At 32.4% G+C, this 20854-nt stretch overlaps 1 protein-coding gene across 1 annotated transcript; it reads right to left on the minus strand.

Annotated features, from left to right (window-relative positions):
* Window positions 1-2088: 2088 nt before the first annotated feature.
* Window positions 2089-18953, minus strand: LOC134242875 (kinesin-like protein KIF2A). The gene is made up of 21 exons (XM_062725075.1): window positions 18759-18953; window positions 17464-17558; window positions 17068-17154; window positions 16876-16924; window positions 16491-16601; window positions 15875-16022; window positions 13042-13145; window positions 12634-12796; window positions 12316-12406; window positions 10251-10317; window positions 9897-9985; window positions 8958-9175; window positions 8552-8598; window positions 8330-8418; window positions 7982-8092; window positions 7569-7636; window positions 7109-7235; window positions 6635-6736; window positions 6385-6457; window positions 4814-4876; window positions 2089-4528 (listed from the first exon to the last, which is right to left on the minus strand). The coding sequence occupies exons 1-21, from the start codon at window positions 18811-18813 to the stop codon at window positions 4452-4454; spliced, it is 2034 nt and encodes a 677-aa protein (XP_062581059.1). The 5' UTR covers window positions 18814-18953; the 3' UTR covers window positions 2089-4451.
* Between the last annotated feature and the right edge of the window lie 1901 nt (window positions 18954-20854).

A 20854-nucleotide genomic window follows, 5' to 3' on the forward strand; every position in this document is an offset into this window, starting at 1 on the left:
ACCCCACAGGTCCTAAACAATTAGATATCCTTTGGTAATGATTCAACACCACAATTCTTACAGATATTTATACAGATAAATTTGAGTCACCTGTAGTGATTTGTTGTTGCTCTCACTTTTGCCGTACTCCCGTTTTAGCCTCTGGTTCATGGACTGCAGTTCTCTCCTGAATAACAGCATCTTCTCAATGGCTGCCTGAGATCCTCCAAACAACTGCCGTTTACCTGAGGGGGCATCCATATCTATTGACACAATAAAACTCACTGTAGTGCATATATTTCAGACTCTTTATGAATTTCTACACAGTTAACATTCAATGACAAAATCAGAAGTTCAATATCTGAAGAAACCAATTCCAATTGTTGTTTAAAAAAACACATACCGTTGGTATTTCATCTTTTCAAAGACCTCAAATGATTTAAAAATGCACTTATGAACTGCAAAACAAAGAAGTTTTGACATTGCAAGGACATTTTCTGAACATATTTCCTTTAGGCAGCTTCCCAGCATCCTCTCACGCCACGGTCCGGAGTCTGCATAAAGCTCTCTCCAGAATGGGGGAGGATCATACATTTTGGCCGTGGTTTGCGACTATGGCTTCCCAGCTACCTGACATTTTCACCATTTTAATGAAAGACAAGAGGCCCATGGGCCACATCATTCACCTGAGCACTGTGGCTAGGAAAAAGTAGAAATTGGTTTATTATTGAAAAGTTTAAATCCAAAAGTAGTCCCATGACCAATCATGGCTTTGCTATTCTTGAGAAGAAGATTTTTAAAGAATTTTCCTATATATTTCTATGTAAAACTTTGGTTGGCCATTTTGGCCCCGCCCTACCCCCGGGGTTATGATTTCAACAAACTTGAATCTACACTTCCTGAGGATGCTTCCATATAAATATGATCAATTATAGCTTTGTTATTCTTGAGAAGAAGATTTTTAAAGAATTTTCCTATATATTTCTTTGTAAAACTTTGGTTGGCCATTGTGGCCCCGCCCTACCCCTGGGGTCATGATTTGAACAAACTTGAATCTACACTACCTGAGAATGCTTCCATATAAGTTTCATTTTTCCTGGCACAGTGGTTCTTGAGAAGATTTTTAAAACATGCCACCAGATTTTTATTAATTCCCAATGATCTCCCCTTGAATGAGGGCCTGGCCCTTCATTTGAACAAACTTGAATCCCCTTCACCCAAGGATGCTTTGTGGCAAGTTTGGTTGAAACTGGCTCTGCGGTTCTTGAGAAGTCGAAAATGTGAAAAGTTTACAGACAGACAGACGGACGGACAGACGGACTACAGACAAAATGTGATCAGAAAAACTCCCTTGAGCCTTTGGCTCAGGTGAGCTAAAAAAGTGAGCAAGCTCACATACCCCACGCTCTCCCAAAACTCAAAGTGCTGAAAATCCCAGAAAAATGGAGGAATCAGAATTTCCCGTTTATAATATGCAAATCTACACATTGTTTCTTCTGCAAAGTTTGATGAAATTCTGTGTAGAGGTTTAAGAGGAGTTGCGCTGACAAACTGTTCATCTCTATATTAAAAGTATGGCCAAAAATCTAAGTTGAAAAGTACGGAAATTCCCTGATAAAATAATGGAATCGGAATTTCCTGGTAATATGCACATCTACACATTGTGTCCTAAATATCTGCTAAATTTGACGAAATATTGTGCAGCGGTTTTAGAGGAGTTGCACTAACAAACTGTTCATCGCTATATACAAGGTATGGCCAAAAATCTAAGTTGAAAAGTGCAAAAATTCAATGAAAAAATACAGGAATCGGAATTTCCTGGTAACATGCACATCTACACATTGTGAATGTCTCCATACGAGTGAAAAATTCTCGCGAGGGACGTCAAACAATATACAATCAATTTACACATCGTGTCCTAAATATCTGCAAAATTTGATGAAATTCTGTGCAACGTTTTAAGAGGAGTTGCGCTGACAAAAAAACAGGACTGACGGACTGACTGATGGACGGGTAAAAAACATTACACCTCACACAACTTGTTGCGTGGGGTATAATAATTGGATTTTTCTTACAGAAAAACCTGGTTGATAATGACAAAGAATAAGCATCTTTATTCATTCTTTATTCATTGTGACCTTAATTCTTACAGCAGTCTACACTTCTTGAGTTGCTAAATTCAGTAAGCTCTTCAACTCTTCACACTTAAAAAATAACCCTTTTTTGATTCATCACATTTCTTACTCAAGTAGTTAATAAATCACAGATGCCTTTTGTACTTTCTCCAATTTTCATGTGGATACTCTTCAAGAAAAGATTTAATAATATTATTTAACAGGATTTATAAAAGGTTGCTTTAACTTTTCTAAGAGAAATGTATTTTGGTAAAATAAACACAGTGTAAAATAGCTTGCAGGGAAAAGCCGGGGTAAAATACAGTTTTACCTTGAAAAATTCATGTCATCCAGAGTTATCTCTCTTGTCAGAGTATCCATGAATCTTAAACAAAAAAAATGAATTTTCTTCGAAATTCGAGAAAAAAAATTTACAAAACTTAAAATAATTCATAACGTCTTCAGTAGAAGATAACTAAAGAAGTGGCTACACTTATGAATATTACCTTACTTGGAATGTCAGGTGGAAAAAAATATAAATTCAATTCATAAATTTGGAAAATGTTTTGTTATATTTTATCCCTATAAATTAATGACTACAAATAATATTACAAGTATTTCACAAATGACAACCCCTACCAAAGGGTTACAATGGGTACAATATTATTTCACATGAAATTTCATGCATCAGTTCCAATTTGGAAATTTCAGTTCAATTCCTCTAGATTTAACAGGTAAGTTATTAAAATATAATAATGAGCTGGGGAAAAAAATAGATAAAAAGAAATTGTAAATATGTGTACATACATGTATTAAGGATAATCACCCTCCCATATGAGTCTACTTCTTTCTATCTACTGAGTTAATAAATAATACAGGATAATAATGCTGAATATGATTCTAAGAATTGTGTCTGGGGTTCATACTGAAAACCATAGAGTTCTTTCTAAGTTATTATTTACAAAGCATTTAATTTACAAACATGTCAATTACAATATAGTTTATACATTACATATGCTGAAAATGGGACACACGAAATGTTCTTTTAAATAAATGTACATATTTACATAAAAAGAAAATGATAATGTACATGAAATCATAAAATAACAAAATACAGTTTTGTACGTGATTACAGAATAAATTTTTCACCACAAAACAATACCAACAAAATCTGTCATACATATTGTAAATGTGCATGCATCAACAGTACATGAAATGAAAAATTACAGTCATGGACGTGATTAACAATAATACGATTTCACCACAAATGATTTTCAACAAAATCATTTATCAAACACATCCTGTTTTGCTTATTAACATTGCTATTAACAAAAACACAACCAAGTTTGCATCCATAATAAAAAGAAATATTCTCCATTTGACATTTGTTAGGTATAAAAGAAGAGAAATACAGTACATCAATATTTTCTTTATTGCACATGTAAACAATGAACTCTTCAACATAAAGTATTCAAGTTAGTGTTTTGGGGTTAGTTACAAAATAACAGAGAATGCAATATTGACTTTAGCAAAGGATGAACACATATTGAGAAGTGAATTTTGTACTTGAAAAATTATTAAGAATAGCATTTAAAAGTTTCACAGAAAATACAGCATTCATGGTAGATGTGCAAAAATTAGCAGCAAGATACACTGAATCATCATTTATAAACGATGCATAACATTCATTTTTCTATCTTTGTATCAGTAATAATTTTCAAGGGTAACAGGCTACATGTATAATCAACAACACAAGTCTGTTTAATCTAATAAAAAAACAACCTTCAACTCTGTATAAACTGAAAAATATCTCAATATGACTAGTGAAATTTCAACCTGTACTACGATAATTAATTTTCTGACACTCAAATATTCCTTTCCCCCTTCCCTATTTACCAACTTGACATCCAAGAGTGCCCCGTATAACAATTACAATAATGTGGATTTCAATGAGACTAATGATACAGATGTGGCCGTTTCATTCATGAGTTAAGTTCTATGATGGACACAACACTGACCTTACAACAGCTGGCAAGTTCATATATACCCTCCAAAGACTAGAACTAGAGAAGAGAGAGTTAAAGAGACAGAAAAATTTGTTCTATAATGGACACTGGTCTACAAGGCTAATTTTTTTTTGTCATCACAGTGTAAAGCTTGTAAACAAAAATCTCAGTACACCTGTACTTAGATCTCAGTATATATGTACTTGGTGAGCTAATCTCTCCTGGGAAGCAGAAAAAAAATAATATATCACAGATAGCAGGCATGCATACTCGGTACTCCTCGTGAGTTATTGAAGATGACTTGTCATGATGTACGCGGTGGTTAAGATTCCTGATTAATGGCCTCGGGGGTTCATTTCTTCTTACTCTTGATGTTTTTACTGAGATTCTCTTCCTCCTGTATTTCTTTCCTGAAGCTGGCGACTTTTTCTGAAAATAAAGAAAAATATATAATTCCCTCTTGTAATAAAAATCTTCCTCTCTAATACCTTAACAGACATGTCCACAATAAAAATTGCTCAATCAATGTTTTATTGCAAAAATAGTCATTACAACATAGATTTTTACCACTGTTCAACTTCAGAAAAGAGAAGAATTTCATGATATCCAATTAATCATATTCAAGATGACCAAATTTTATTTGTGATATAATAAATATAATATACAGATACATGTATGAAGACCTCATTAAAAAAATTTAGAGAAATATCTTACCCCTCAGTTTGGTCAGTGTTTGGATTTTCTTTGCCAAAAGGGAATCTAACTGCCTTGCATATGCTGAAGAAAATGAAGGAAAAACATTTTAATTATTTTTTTCAACTGTGTATGTACATCATTTCCACTCTATAAAAACAGAAAATGAACCATAATCTCTCATAAGTCACACTCTTTGTTTTCATATTTAGAAACTATTCCAACAAAATGTTATTAAACTTCAGATTTACTGTAAGTCGTTTTAATTCCACGGTGTTATAATTTCACGATATCTCAAAAACTGTTAATTGCAATGGTTTTAATTCAGGCTAAAAGCAATTGATTCAAAATTTCGTATTAAAAGCACTTCAAAACTAATGATAACATTCATGATGGGTTTAATTTTATGGAAAAATGGTAAATCGCGAACATAGCGAAATTAAAACCATTGTGATTATTTGCCATTCTACAGTATTAATTATATCTAAAAATTAAAGATTTTCTCTTTCACTGAAGGGAGAAAATGGATCTTTTCATTCAAAGATATTTTTTGTCATCTCCCTCGGGAGATGACACATTAAGATTGTATGCCGGAAGTGAAGTCCTAGTGTAAGCTTCCATTAATCTTTCGGGAGTCCTCGATGTTTTACCGAGTTCCAAGTAGCCTGTAAACTGGTTTTCTTTTAGAAGAACTAGCTTAGGAGTGTGTGATCTACTTTCGGTTTAGGCATATTTGAAAGCCAAGGAAAATTTAGAAAAGAAGTACGATGCTTATAAATATCTATAGTTTCGGTGTGTCGTATATATATTGATCCTAAATACTATGCCTTATTAAATTGGTAAGCCACACAAGGAGAATTGACAATGACGTGATTTCTATATATAGATTTGTTGACGCGAAGGGAAAACTGGTTCTCGCACAAAAGAACAAGCTTACAATTAGATTCTGCAAAAAATGAAGGAAGAGTGGTCAACGCTAATTTTATGTAAATTTTTTAGTCTGTAATTGGATTTATTGAATTAATTCCTGTCAAACTTAAATGATTAGCTGCTTTTAAATGAATAATAATTATTGCTGATAATTCCGTATTGTGTTAAGAAAATATAGTTCAAGGAAAGTATTTGAATTTAAGTAAATTGTAAACACCCAGAAGCACAAAGACCGCTAGAATGAAATTTCACCAAAAATCGCCTTGGGTTCTCTCGCAGACGTCCATGCTTTCTATATATATACTGCGGCCAAAAGAAACTGCGTACTTTACTGTGGAGTTTGCTGAATAAGTCATTTGGGAACTTCATGTGTAATAATCCATATATTCATTGCATTAAAATATTTCCCTTTCTGTTTTATTTCTTTGACATTATTGATACCAAAGAGATGACATTTCAGGCTTTCTGGAAAGCCAAACTTGTCATTACCTAAGTTTGTTTGAGAATGACTCAGTGCCTTTTAGATAATAATAATAATTAAAAGTGAAGATTAATTTTTTTTTTTTTTGCTCTTAATCAGATGAATAAAAACCTGGGCAAGTTAGTAACTTTCAAAAGTATCCATGTAAAACTATACATATTAAAAAAAAAAAAAAAATTACCTTCTACATCATAGTCAGCTTCATCAGAGTTTTTTGCCAGTTTCTTATCTTCTATTAGCCATTTCTGTGTATTCTGGAGATTCATAAATAGATCCAAATTAAAGCATGTTACTAAATTTGCATGAATACTTGTATTAATAAATGATCCTATTCTTCAATCGTTCTACTAAGCACAATGCAATAAATTAAATTTAGAGGAATCAAAAAAACAATTTCATCAAAATTGAAATTCTTTGGATTTTACACTGACCTCTATTAGAGCTTTGTGGTCATCAATGATTTCTTCCTCCATTTCCTGCATGTGGTTGACAGCTTCATGGAATGTCAGTAACTCATCAGGAATCTCATCTTGCTAAAAACAGAATTATAAAATAAGAGAACAGACCATCTCAATCTGTTTGCATTATATACAGGAAAGCTTCAAAACAAAGATAATCTTTTCAAATTTGTGACAAGTTTGCTGGATTTTCAAGATCCCATGAATGACAGAAACGTTTGACCGATCTTATACAAATATCTGTTCTAACATTCAAAATGATAAAAATCAAACATCATTGATAAATGGTGAAATTCTCTTTAAGTTTTGCTTTTTCAAAAAAATTTTTCTAATATTTTGCACCTTATGGTCTATGTAAAACTCTTCAGTTATTTGTAATTTTCAAAAATAAATGATTTCACGTTACACATTTGCAGATTCCCTAGCTGTTTACTCTAGCTGCCTTACATTGGAGGTCTTGAGTTTGGCTAGGTCACTGTTCTGTGGTGACATGGCTCCAAAGTTGATATTGTTTGGCAGAGCTATCTCAGCAGGCTTTCCCTCCACTGGTCCTCCCGGTCCAAGCTCCTTCACTCTGTAATCAAAGGAAACCATTTTTTTCCAGTTGATTTTTCAAAATTTTGTCTTGTCCAATAAATATTAGGATCAATTTTCTGGGCCACATAACTTAAATGACCAGGTTTTGATCTCAATCCCACTTTTACAAAAAGAATTAATAGTGGAAAAGTGAAACTGAGATTAAAAGTGAGCTCATTTAAGTTTTATGACCCGGAAGCAAGAATGCAGGTTTTGATCAATTCAATATTTGTTTTAAAAGAATAATTTATTATTTGATGGATAATGGCACTAGAAACTAAGTCAGGGTATAGAAGTTCTCCACAAATATCTGTCAGAAAATATAATATACCTGTCTGCATATCGTAGAGTGTTCAATGTGTGTTCACAGCATGACATTCCAGGAGAAACCATAGCAATCTGTCAAAGCAATAGAAATCACTGGATTAAACTTGTATTTAAGTTATATATAATTCATTAATCAAGTTTCATTTTAAATTCATTAAATGTTTTCCATTAATTACTGTGAAACGATTTTAGGCTGTCAAAATTTTTGCTGGTTCATGGTGATGTAGTTTTTAAGGCTAAATTGTACATGTATATACCAATTTTTCATTGAACCAATGCACTGACAAAGTTAAATCCCTAAGTATTAGTCCCTTACAAACAATGATGATCCCACAGTATCCAAGTTTGAAGTCTTCATTTTATTCTTTGGATGTTCAAAGTGGGAAGACTCAAGCTAGACTAAGAAACATAACTCACCATACAAGTCCTGGAGTTGTCTCCTATAAAGGAGTCTCTGAGCACCTGAGTTAACTTGCTGGCTCTGAACGGCTGATATTCCCCTCTCCTGCTTAAAGCACGGATACACTCCTGTTGATGAAAACGTCATTATGTTTCATACACTGAACAAAGATAAATATATTTGTCATTCAATTTTAACATCTGTATTAATGTAAGTGAGTTTCACTTTCAACAAACACCACAAAAATGTTGCTTGTTTTCATAATCTTTTTTAAAAATTTGTTTCAAGTCAGACTAAAAATTCAGGATAAGACAGCTGTGGAATGTTAAATATAATGACACAGATGTAATGATCTTATCATTTACCTTTAGAGCAAGAAGACTTTTGTTAATTTCGGCTCCCTCCATTCTAGTTTGTCTGTCTGCACTGGAGGTATCAGCACCACGTTCATTACCTGTGATAAAATTCATATACATGGACACTGTAGGTGCATTTAAGAATTGCTTTAAGAACTTGGAATTTTATTGTTTGCACTTCTGTGTGTGGAGGTGGAAATGAAAAACTTAAGAATTTTCATGGACACATACCTGCAAGATCTATCAATGAAAACTTCCCATGTAGTTTATTTGAGTTTCTAAAAAGAAAAGAATAATCCGAGATGAAAGATGAAAGTGTGTTATATGCATATGGACCGAAACTTTATTGCATAATATCGACAAAATGAATTTGCGTTCAATGATTCTTATAATCAAAAACTATAATAGAAAAATTCTATCATATCGCAGGCTATCCTTGAAAATTTGTTTGGATGCCCACTCCTGACCAGCTGGCTAACAATGACGAACCTGAAACTTTCAGAGGAAAAATTCTCCTCCCCCCCCCTCCCTCCCCATCTACAGTCCATTTTTTTCATCCTGAGTCAGGAGAGGGAAAACAAACACTATCCTAAAGTTGGCCTAATCAAACAAATCTTAAATATAAAACTTTACTTACTTTCTCCGTACAATAATCTGCAATACAGCGTGTGAGCGAGAAGAGTGCTGATTGGCTGAGGTGGTCCCTGATGTCCGTACATTATTTCCGTGCTGGATTAATCGTAACACGTCGTCAGCACTGTCTATATGCTCCTCTTTTAGTCCCACTACATTCACTTGTCCTTTGGCATCTTCTAGCACTCTTAGTTTCAATTTTTTATTGAGCAAATCGAACACCTGTCAAAAACAATCGTTACTTTAAAAAAAAACTTGCATGAAATTTTGAAAAGGATTAAATTATTACATGAACAGTACTTAACAAATTATAATAAAGCATAAATAACTTGAAGATACAATTACATTAAAAATCATTAAATAGATACCAGTGATTGGGAAGGGCTTGCGCCATGTGCCATAGTCGCAATGAAGTGAAAAATGGCACATTAAATCAATCAATCATGGCGCCAAGGTGCACATTCAATTTTTTGTGATGTTATTTGGAAATATTTTGCGTACAACTTTCTTACTTGTTTTACCTTCATTTTAAATGAAGTCAATTTAAAACAACAAATCTCAATGGTTGAACCCCGTCAAAAATTACTTCTGGTTAAACGAAGCACTTACATTAGGTAAATTACTTCATTTATTTGTATGGTAGGGTTGTTCCCTTTCAAAACTATCGTAATTTCAACACAAAATACCGGTCAATTATATTCTATGCGAGGTCCTTAAATTTGCTGCATTGAATAAGTTAAAATTCAGATTCAGTTAATTAAAACCGTGTTTTCTCTCGTATTTCATATTTGTTTGTCACTTTGTTATTTCTTAAGATGGCCCTTCAGATTATATTGATGGCCCATTCATTTTCAAAATGGCCTATCAAAAATGTTGACAGTTGTGCTATAGTCCCATTGACCATTTTGGCCTTCCCAATCACTGAGATACAGTGAATTATTACCTTTCCACTATATATTTCAAAAAAGCTTGCACCAACTGTTAATTCCAACTTTTTATATTTTGTGTTGAGAAGTCTGAAAACATCCCGAGCTGCAATACAAAATGATTAAGTAAACTTTACAGCAGATGAAAAGGATGTACAGGTACAAGCACTGTGTAGCAGATTATCTCACTGTAAATACATGTATATTATACTTGGCAATTAGCATGCATAATATTTCTTGGAAGTTTTTTTTTCACAATTTAGTTTAGATTTCATTAAGCACACTATATATGAATATAAAACATTCAGTAGTGTCCTTGAATTAGCAGAAGCTGTTTTCCACCAGACACACTAAATAGAATGTTTACTTACCAGCTAAGCAGTAAATTCCTTTTGCACAGTCCTGCTGACCCTTAGATGAAAAATCTCCTCCCATTGTCTATAAAGAAATATTACATTATACATAGTACATAGTCATTTACAGCAGTGCAATATTTAATGATTTTAAAATCTAATCACTTCAACACTGTTTATACATAGTTGCCAACTCACCCGATTTCGTCTGGTCACACCCGATTTTTCAACCCGTAACCCGATTATTTTTTATGACCCGGCGGGTCATGCTTTTCACCGGATTTTTGGCGAACAACCCGAAAATCTCCCGATTTCCGGATTTGGTTCATAAATTAGGTTGCACTTTTAACTTCCAGTTACAACCCAAGCTTAGATCTACGTAAACTAGCATTTCTGCTGGCCGCTAGGGGGAGATAAAGAACGATAACCATAAGTTCTGTATTGTTGATAGTGCTCTTGAATAGACAAACAAAACATCAGGTCGTGAGTTCTACTTGGAATACTTCCCTGGCGTATGACATTGTCCGAACAAGGTAAATATAATTTTTGTAGGTTCATAGAAAGCTATTCTTACTCAGGTTTTATCTGTTAGAACTTGAAATGTTAACAAAAATCATTCTAAACGCACGTGTTATGAATTTGTCAACTAGAAAAAAAATTATTTACATGGGTATTTCTGCCTAACCTATGCTAACCCATCAATTAAACAGTGCAAAATATGTTTAGATATTTTTATGCAAAATTGCAGTTTGAACAGAGGTAGCGCTTTTTAGTGACCATTTTTTAAGTATATTGAAGTGGTGATGTTTAGTCGTTTTATTACCTCCCTGTTGTTTATAGTTTTGTTCTACATACGTCATATATTTTCATGGCAGACATGTTCTGTGTAGTTTCATTAAGTAAAATTATTACAACATTTGCTTATGAATTATACTAATATAGTGAATATGTTGAATTTAAATGCATCCCACTTTTTTCATGTTCTGTGTTATGCTCCACTAATACACGGAAACGGGTTATAGATAGGAGTTATCCTTCCTAACTCCATATTTATCTTTCCCTTGGGACACACATCGCTGTCTGAGGTAGGTTCTACCTGTCACTTGATTTTATGAAATCTAGAACGTGTTAAGGCAAATTTCATTTTGAATATACCATTGTATGAAGATAGAATAAGGAAAAATGACATTTGACCTTATAATGTAGTATTTTTATTTTTAGGAAGAATTGCTACGTAAACAATGCCGATGGATTAATTATCAGTGCAGGTGTAAACAATTAGCTGGGTGTTGATTTGACAAATCAATGTTTGAAGTCAATTAAAATGGCTTCCGATAGAACTAGATCGTTATCTGGGCCAGCAGGAACAAATTGAACCAAACACAGGTCTCTGATTGAACCAAAAGAGAAACAATATTTACCGGTATGTACATATCAAGGAATATTGGAAAGAACTTTCATTCTCGATAAAATAAAGTAATCGGAGACAGTGTAGGCCTAACTTCACATTTAATACATATTGCAGTAGTTAATTAATTAAGAGAGAGAAAAAATAACTTCAAAACTGAAATTGGTTAACTTTTAAATTTAGCAGAAACTTAGAGGCTTTTTTAAAAAAAAAAATATATGCACATTACTTCAGGTCAATACTGAAATATGAAACCTTCAATTCTCTTTTTTAACATGTAAATTTAATCATATTATCAAATTTTGTATGAATTTTTTTTTCATTATAAATTGAACCCTTTTTCAATAAAATTCTCAATACACAAATACTTTGTATTATATATGTATAAAATTTAATCATGGTAAATATGTCGTGAATGTCGTTACGCGTTATGACCAGATTTTTTACTTTCCAAATCTGGTCATGACCAGATTTTTACATGCTGGAGGTTGGCAAGTATGTTTATATTTAAGTCAAGTTACATTTAAAATAGATAATTATCCAGAGATTGTAACTAAAGTAAACAGGCAGAGAACATCAAAGCAAATCCAGCAAAGTTGTTGATACAATGCTTTCCATAATAATAATTACATGTAGTACAAGTATCATGTACATGTACTTTTGACAATGACTTACATGTGTTTTCCCACTCCCTGTCTGACCATAGGCAAAGCAGGTAGCCATACCTCCCTCAAAGATGCACTCCACCAGAGGTTTTGCTGTGTACCTACAAGATACATGTAAATTTCATTTAGTTGCTTAATTTCTTTTTTAAACTGGATACATGTTTTTAAATTCAATTTTTCAACTTACACACAAAACTGATAATCTAATTTCTGGCTTCCAATACATTACTTGATGTGTATATATTTAACAGCAAATTTGTAACAATTTACACTTCATTCAATATTATGTATTTTACAATCAAGTAAAAGTCTAATTCAGAATTCTTACCTGTAAACCATTTCATTTGTGGAATTCTCATCAAATGCATAGTCAAATCTGAAGGTCTGGTTTTCTAAGTACTTAGTCAGGTCTACTTTTAACTTAGGCTCATGTACAATAGTACACTCTTTATTTGGAATAGTTAAGACATCCACATCTTTCTTTGTAACTTCTGAATGTTAGAAAAAATTTAAATTTAGAAACTATATATTAAACCCCCCACCCCCTACATTATTAACATAAAAATATAATAAAAATACACTTTTTATTTATGGAAAAAAATTTAAAAACCATTATATTATTTCAAGCATGTATTATACTACATGTATGGATGAAACCAGGAGTAACATTTGACACAAAATTATCCGTGAAATCCACTGCACACAGATTTGCTCTCCATTTGAAGGTGTAAATTACCTTTTTTGTTCAGTGGGCGTTTCCTAACACAGACACAGATTTGATGATTGACAATGGGATCGGAGGAAGTCAGTGGCCGAAATTCCAGACCAGCTCTGTATTCTCTGGAAAATAAACAACAAACGCTGTCAAATGTAAACACAGAAAATACACCTTCATCTTACCTATACAAGTGAATGAAATGATGTAAAAGTTAAATACAGTCAAACTTCGCTCTCTCGAACCTGATGGGACTGAGAAAAAACTTCGAGATATCAGAGGATTTGAGATATCGAAGTAAAATACTTAAAGAATATGTGATTGGGACTTCCAAATCACTTTGATATATCCATGGTATTTGAGATATCAGAGTTCAAGATAACGAAGTTCAACTGTATATTAACTGCATGAAAATATTTTTAAAAAATATCCTCCTTTTTTTAAGTAAGGATTTTTTTTTTAAATACTACAATTTCATGTTAAGATCACAGATGCAGAATATTAACATTTTCCATAAAGCAATGAAAATGAGTAAAACTCAATTTACCAGTAAACACTGAAAAGAAAAATGATAAAGCATATCACTTCAAACCTAATTTTTATCATCCAGAAACACACACATGTAACCCCACCCCTTCATACAAGATGATATCATGTAAAAAGCTTCACTTGGAAACTTGAAATTCTAATTAAATGAATATTTAATTATCTATGAAATTAATTTTGTTCAATAAAATGACCCCCTTTTTAAAACCAGAAGTCTCTGTCGAGACTGAAGCTCTACTGGTTGTACTTATGGCAAAGGAAGAGGAAAGTACTTAAGCAGTTGGGAATTGAAAATTTACACTAGCAAAAAGGAGAATAATGATCCTTGAATAAGTCTCTTTATGTTCTTAGTTTAGTATCTTGCATGCCACATTATATTATAATCAGACTAAAACTGTATTTGAAGTAGCATTTTGAAAGTAACAGAAATTGCTATCTTTATTAACCAAGGTAATAATGTTCATTGAAGTCAAAAACCGATACACAGAATTATGTATCTTAGTGTAGTCTACTTGTGTGCCAAGTTATATTGAAATCAGATCAAAACTGTAGGAGGAGTAGCATTTTGAAAGAATTTCACAGAAATTTCTATTTTTAGTAACAACGCGAACACCGTTTTCGTCAAAGTTCAACTAACCGATACACAGAATGATGTATCTTAGTGTAGTCTACTTATATGCCAAGTTATATTGAAATCAGATCAAAACTGTAGGAGGAGTAGCATTTTGAATGAATTTTACAGAAATTTCTATTTTTAGTAACAACGCCAACACTGTTCATCGAAATCAAAAACCGATACACAGAATTATGTATCTTAGTGTAGTCTACTTGTGTGCCAATTTATATTGAAATCAGACCAAAACTGTAGGAGGAGTAGCATTTTGAAAGAATTTCACAGAAATTTCTATTTTTAGTAACAACGCCAACACCGTTCGTCGAAATCAAAAACCGATATACAGAATGATGTATCTTAGTGTAGTCTACTTGTGTGCCAAGATATATTGAAATCAGATCAAAACTGTAGGAGGAGTAGCATTTTGAAAGAATTTCACAGAAATTTCTATTTTTAGTAACAACGCCAACACCGTTCGTCAAAATCAAAAACCGATACACAGAATGATGTATCTTAGTGTAGTCTACTTATATGCCAAGTTATATTGAAATCAGATCAAAACTGTAGGAGGAGTAGCATTTTGAATGAATTTTACAGAAATTTCTATTTTTAGTAACAACGCCAACACTGTTCATCGAAATCAAAAACCGATATACAGAATTATGTATCTTAGTGTAGTCTACTTGTGTGCCAAGTTATATTGAAATCAGACCAAAACTGTAGGAGGAGTAGCATTTTGAAAGAATTTCACAGAAATTTCTATTTTTAGTAACAACGCCAACACCGTTCGTCGAAATCAAAAACCGATACACAGAATGATGTATCTTAGTGTAGTCTACTTATATGCCAAGTTATATTGAAATCAGATCAAAACTGTAGGAGGAGTAGCATTTTGAAAAATTGTTTACAGACAGAAACACAGACAGACGGACAGACGGACGGACGCCGGACGCATTACTATCGCATAAGCTCTTATGAAATTAATTTTGACCAGTAGAGCTAAAAATTAAACTGTTGCCTAATCAAACAGACTCAGTTTTAACTTCTTGTTTCTTAAAACAAAATTTTATTGTCATCACCGAGATGAAATTAACCACGAAAAAGCCTTACCTAGCAAAAGATCAGCAATATAAGATAGTTCATATCATATAGTGAGCTACATGTTACATATATTGATTAAGGAACCAATGACGGCACCTCATCCAATCAATAATCCATTAATAATTGATCCTACCATACCTTGCTCTATTTCCAATCATTTAATGTAAACTTATCCAAACCTAATCAACATTTCAATTGATTTCTATCACCAGTTTTGTTCATTGTAGCAAAATATACTCATTTTTCAAAGTCTGTAAAATGTCTCCATCTTTCTTCAATTTCCTTTTTAGAAGATAAAAACTTTTTCTCCGTATTTCTTTTCTTTTCTTTTTTGACTGCATTTGAATATTTCTACTACTGTACTGATCTATTACTATGAAATAGAATGCAAAGTGATTTAATGTTCTTGGGTCAGAGAGACATAATCTAATGAAAGTGAGTTAATATACCTCTTCAAAAGAAGCACTAAGACATGTAACATCAATTCAGTAAGTCCCCTTTAATTTCTATTTGTGTAAAAGTGAATATGTGTCAGTGTGTGCACTGATGGGGGGTGGGGGTGGAGAAAATTCTGAAAAGAGGTAGATCACTCACTTTATCATGGCCTGGAACTCCCAGTTTGGATCTGACGTATCAAAATTGGACTCATTCTGTTCTTTGATTGCTAAGTGTTTGGCCCTCCTCTCATCTCGCTTTTGTTGAATTTTTTCAACTTCTTTAACACAGTTGGATTTTCTGCGAGCTAAAATAAGAAAAAAAAAACTTCATAGTACTAGGGGCTCTTCAATGTCTTTAATGGTGGCCAATGAAAGCCCCCCATTCCCAAATAAGAAAAGTACCTTTTGGAATTTCTAAAAATAAATGCTTTATAATGTTCATGTACAATTAATAAGGGAAGTTTCAGAGAACTCATTTGGATGAAGTACAGGTATTATAAATTACATGCTGGACAAAATGTGTGATCATATAAAACACAGCAAGCAGACAAATTTACATATGTGTTTTTTTTTCATATTGCAAATTTGAGACAAAAGTTTTACAAGGTATGAAAAGCCATAAATCTACACTCAGTAGAAAGCCCTCTCAACACATAACTGTGTCAATATAATTGACAGCTTAACAATAAATCCATTTTTTACTCTCTTCCAGGAAATTTTACTTCAACATTGAATCAATGAAAAATATATTGATGCTCATCAGATTAATATACCTCCTGCGGGTGCTTTTGGATCATTTTTGGGTTCAGCGTGGCCATTCTGGGTTGGCACTGATGCTCTAGAATTAGCTGCATAACTCTGTCGTGATTTGGCGGAGGACGGTGCTGTAATACATAGAGATCTTCCTTTGTGAGGGTCAACAGTAAGAATTCATTTCAATAACATTACAAATAAAATAAAATCTTCACTGAAAATACCTTTGGTTACATAATGATAAAAGCTTTAAAAAAAAAAACAAAAAAACAGCAAGAATTTGTTTTCAAGGAAGAATTTGGGGACTTGTAAAAATTTTTTAAGAATACAAATTAGTCAGTACTGACTTCAAAAATTAAGAAAAAAATTATCTTACATTCTGCATGAACTATTTCTTTATATTACCTTTTCGGACAGCTTTAGGGCCATCTCCAGCATTTGGAATTCTACTACTCTAAAAAAAAAAATCAACACGTTTTAATTTCTAATGCATAATTCATCACTTTTGTTCTCACAAAATGCATAGAAACTTGCAAGAAAGCTACCATGGAATAAACTTTATCTATAAAAATACCCCAAACTACAAAATCTACAAACCTTTGAAGACTGTATATCTCTATTACTGGGAGGGGGCTGAGCAGGGGCTAAGTCAGGATTCAAAGAAAAGATGGCCTCTATTTCAATCTAAAAAAAAATATAGTGAAAATTGTTTCTAACAGTGTTTGATGCATCATATTGTAGAATAAAATGCATTAGAATTTTGCATTAATAAAATAAGTCAAATAGATAGATAGATATCCTCTTTCTATTAATAAAATATATATTTTTTGCATTGTTGCATTTACAGTTTTCAGAAAAATTCATCATTAAAACTGTCATATTTTTCACAAAATTCCTTAGTGTTAAAAATATAATTGCTTTTTTCTCAAATGTGTATTGATTTTTTTTTAGTTTAATCAACTTATTCTTAAATAAAAATGTTTGTGTCCATACCTCTTTCCCTTTAGTTTCACCTTTCTCGAACCATTCCACTGTCACACTCTTTGCCTCTGGATTTAGACCACTTATAACAGCAGAATGTATGCGACCTACAATTTAAAATCAAAATATCAGCACCACAAATAGCGTGAAATCAATTGTAAATTCTGACCGGACTGAAATATTGCACTTTTATTGGTTTTAAAATGTGACTGCTAGCTACATTTCTGTGTCCTGCAGGTGAGATTTATATCCGGCAACATGACCAACACCTAACCATTTCTATACTGGGATTAATTTATATGTCTCTCATATAAGACCTTCAAGAAAATCAATCATTTAATAGGTTTGTTAATGACTGTTTATGGAAATATATTGGGTTGATAATTTTCATACATGGCTTGGCTTCATCTCACTATCGCAGATTGAATAACTAAATATATTTCCACAGAAAATCACTATGTTCATGTTTTGTTCTGAGCAATTTCAAATAGTTTTTGGATCTGATACCAAAATTTTAAAAAAATTATTTCACCTTTTGAAATAAAAGTCAAATCAGACATCACTCCGCAGAATATTTCCACAAGTAAGTGTGTGTGAACTAGATAATTCAAAACTAGATTCTTTTTGGCACCACCACTGAATTAATCAATATATACAAAATATGCTTAAAAGACTGTCAAGGAATACATAGTGTATTGTATACCAATCCACTGTTACTTCTCCTGCACTCGTATCAAGACATTTCGTATTTTCTGAATACAAAAATGCACTATCTGATTTAAAAGAGATGAACGAAGGCTCTGCTGATCCAACAATTCTCGTTACATAAAACTTTTAGATGAAAGAATTTTTTTAACCACAAGATAAACAAACACATCTACACTATCTTTTATAGTGCAACTAACCCACACATCTTTGACAATATGCTGTTGAGTTTAACAATAACAAGAAAAGTTTCAATTTAAATCTTTTCACTGTTGTTGATTAGATTGTTATTTATAAAATGATTTCAGGAAATTTTAAATTACAGCGCTATTTATCTTATCCTCGAGGAATAAATAACAGGTAAGTAATGCATTTAATTTTGAAAGTCAAACTTTAAATTCAAAATTTAGAACATTTGTATTTCTTTATTTTGGCAATAAATACATCTTTTCAACCACCCTTGAAATGATTACACTAACCCAATTAACTTTTATTAAATTCCAACGAAATTAGTCATGCAAACTTGTAATGAACCCTTTTTCATTTCGTCTGCCCCTGTTTTCAAACGAGTTAGCAACGGGACCGACGAGACGAAATCTTACCGTCAGTTCGTTGGATGTCAACATTGACACCAACTTTAAGGCTTCCCATATCCATGATTCTTCTATAAATTTAACACTATCTGTTAATTGTACATATATTTCACAGAAGTACGACAACTTTTACTCTTTCCTCGGTTCACATGTCATTAATTCATCAATCCGTTTACGAATTTCAAACCAGATGTACGCATGCGCAGGATATTCAAACGTTTTGATGCCCTTGAACGCAAATATTTTTTTAAAAGAGTTATCTCTCTTTCCCTATATGTTCAGAACTTTTCAAGAGGGAAAGCTTTTTTAAATTTAATTACTTAAACGATGACACTCAGAACCATTTCCTGCATCTAAATTTGGTTAATACATTATTTTTCAAGGCTAAAAAACATATTGGAAAAAGATTACCTTTGTACCGCATAAGTTAAAAAAAAATTACAACATGAAATTAAAGGAAATAGATGAACTAAAGTACCAAAATCGTAATTATTAAATACAATTTTCACAAAATGTCTGATTTTTTTTAAATAAAAAAAATATATTTGTTGAGAAAAAGTCAGTTAGAAAATGCACAGCTGTTGCTTCTAATTCAGGTTTCCTAAAAATAGATTTTCAGAGACTTTTCCCTACTAACTCGGATAATCATGATAATGAGAAACGCAATGGGTTAATGCACATGCATGTATGACTTTATGAACTGAGAGACATTTTGGTTAGAATTTTCAAATATTTAGCTTATTATTTTTTAGAACTAGATGATCAGACTACATTCATACAGATTACAATTTTTGTATATTGTGTATTTCTGATGTTTATGGTAATTTTTTTCCTACCTGTCTGGTTGTGAAAACTACCTGGAATTTATTATGAACAAAGTTATTGCGTACCATATGAACAATTTTCAAGAATTTTTTTAAAAGTTAGAATACAATTCAGACATACAGCGAATAATTGTTTATCAATAATCACTTTTAATATTAAGCAATATAAAAATGTCAAAGTTATGGTATGTTTATTACAGATTATGCCGCTCATTAGTGCCAATTTAATGAAGAAAGGGGGGGGTATACTCACACTGAGTCGTTCACAAAGGTGTCAATTCTGCCTGAGTCGTCGGGTTCACTCAGTTACCGACATTTTCTTCTAGAACAAGGTATAAGGAATGACGGTAAGAGGCTTCGAAGGTGGTAAGAAATGGACCCCCTCCCGACCACCACCGCCACTTATAGAACTAAAAAAAAAATGCATGGAGATTTCTTTCAGTTATATGTTAGCCTGCTGAATTTGTAGTTCTAAAAGTTATCTTAGATATGAAAATTCTCATAATGTGTTGGCGCATGAGAGTATGGGGGGTCCATATCATGATCTACAGTCAGGTGCCTGAGCTACTTTTGTTGGTAGAAATTTCAATATAGTTATTTTCGTATACATTGTAAATTTTTTAGATATGAAGGGAAAAAAATACAGCGAGTTAAAATATATGATTCTATTATATTATGATATTTATACACTAATTCTGATTGCAGATGCTGACTTACTTGTATCTTAATTTCTTCGGACAACAAAAAAAAAGGGGGGGGGGTCAGGGAATGATTTTCTTATTATTGCAAGTGTCCGACGATTTCTTCTGATTATTTGAAATAACTAAGACCATTATAAATCAATTATTTTATAGTACAAAATGTGAACTAAAATATATGATATTCAATGTCTGAAACTTTATCAAGTTTTTGGTCAAAATTTGCAACAGTGCAAGCAAGAACACGGTACAGATTGACACCGATTCCTGTGTATTATCAAATGTAAGGATAGTGATTAGGAAACTTTGGTATATATTTCCTAACATTTTTATTTGTGGCAATAAATGGAATGTGTATAGTTATTCAAAAATAGCCTCGGAGTTTTAATGGGGAGGGGGATTCCTGAATACCAGTAATCTGTTGCAAAATAGAATTATAGCTAAGAGATTGAATTTTACACACACACACACACATACACACACACCCTCACACACACAAAACAAGTTTGAATACTTCTTTTGAATAATTCTTTTTCTGTAGAAAAGCGTTTTTATTTGTCATTTTCCTCAATATTCAGAGCTA

This window comes from Saccostrea cucullata, unplaced genomic scaffold, assembly GCF_032062105.1.
Source record: "Saccostrea cucullata isolate Sc308-1 unplaced genomic scaffold, CSIRO_AGI_Scuc_v1 ctg1721, whole genome shotgun sequence".
NCBI lineage: Eukaryota > Metazoa > Mollusca > Bivalvia > Ostreida > Ostreidae > Saccostrea > Saccostrea cuccullata.

What these genes read in the sequence shown, in the direction of transcription:
- LOC134242875 (XM_062725075.1), bottom strand. Translation starts at nt 18,813, where the DNA reads ATGGATATGGGAAGCCTTAAAGTTGGTGTCAATGTTGACATCCAACGA. An exon ending in GAGTTCCAGGCCATGATAAA is followed by an intron (nt 13,146 to 15,874) that starts GTGAGTGATCTA and finishes TTTATTTTCCAG; the next exon opens with AGAATACAGAGCTGGTCTGG. An exon ending in ACGCCCACTGAACAAAAAAG is followed by an intron (nt 12,797 to 13,041) that starts GTAATTTACACC and finishes TCTAACATTCAG; the next exon opens with AAGTTACAAAGAAAGATGTG.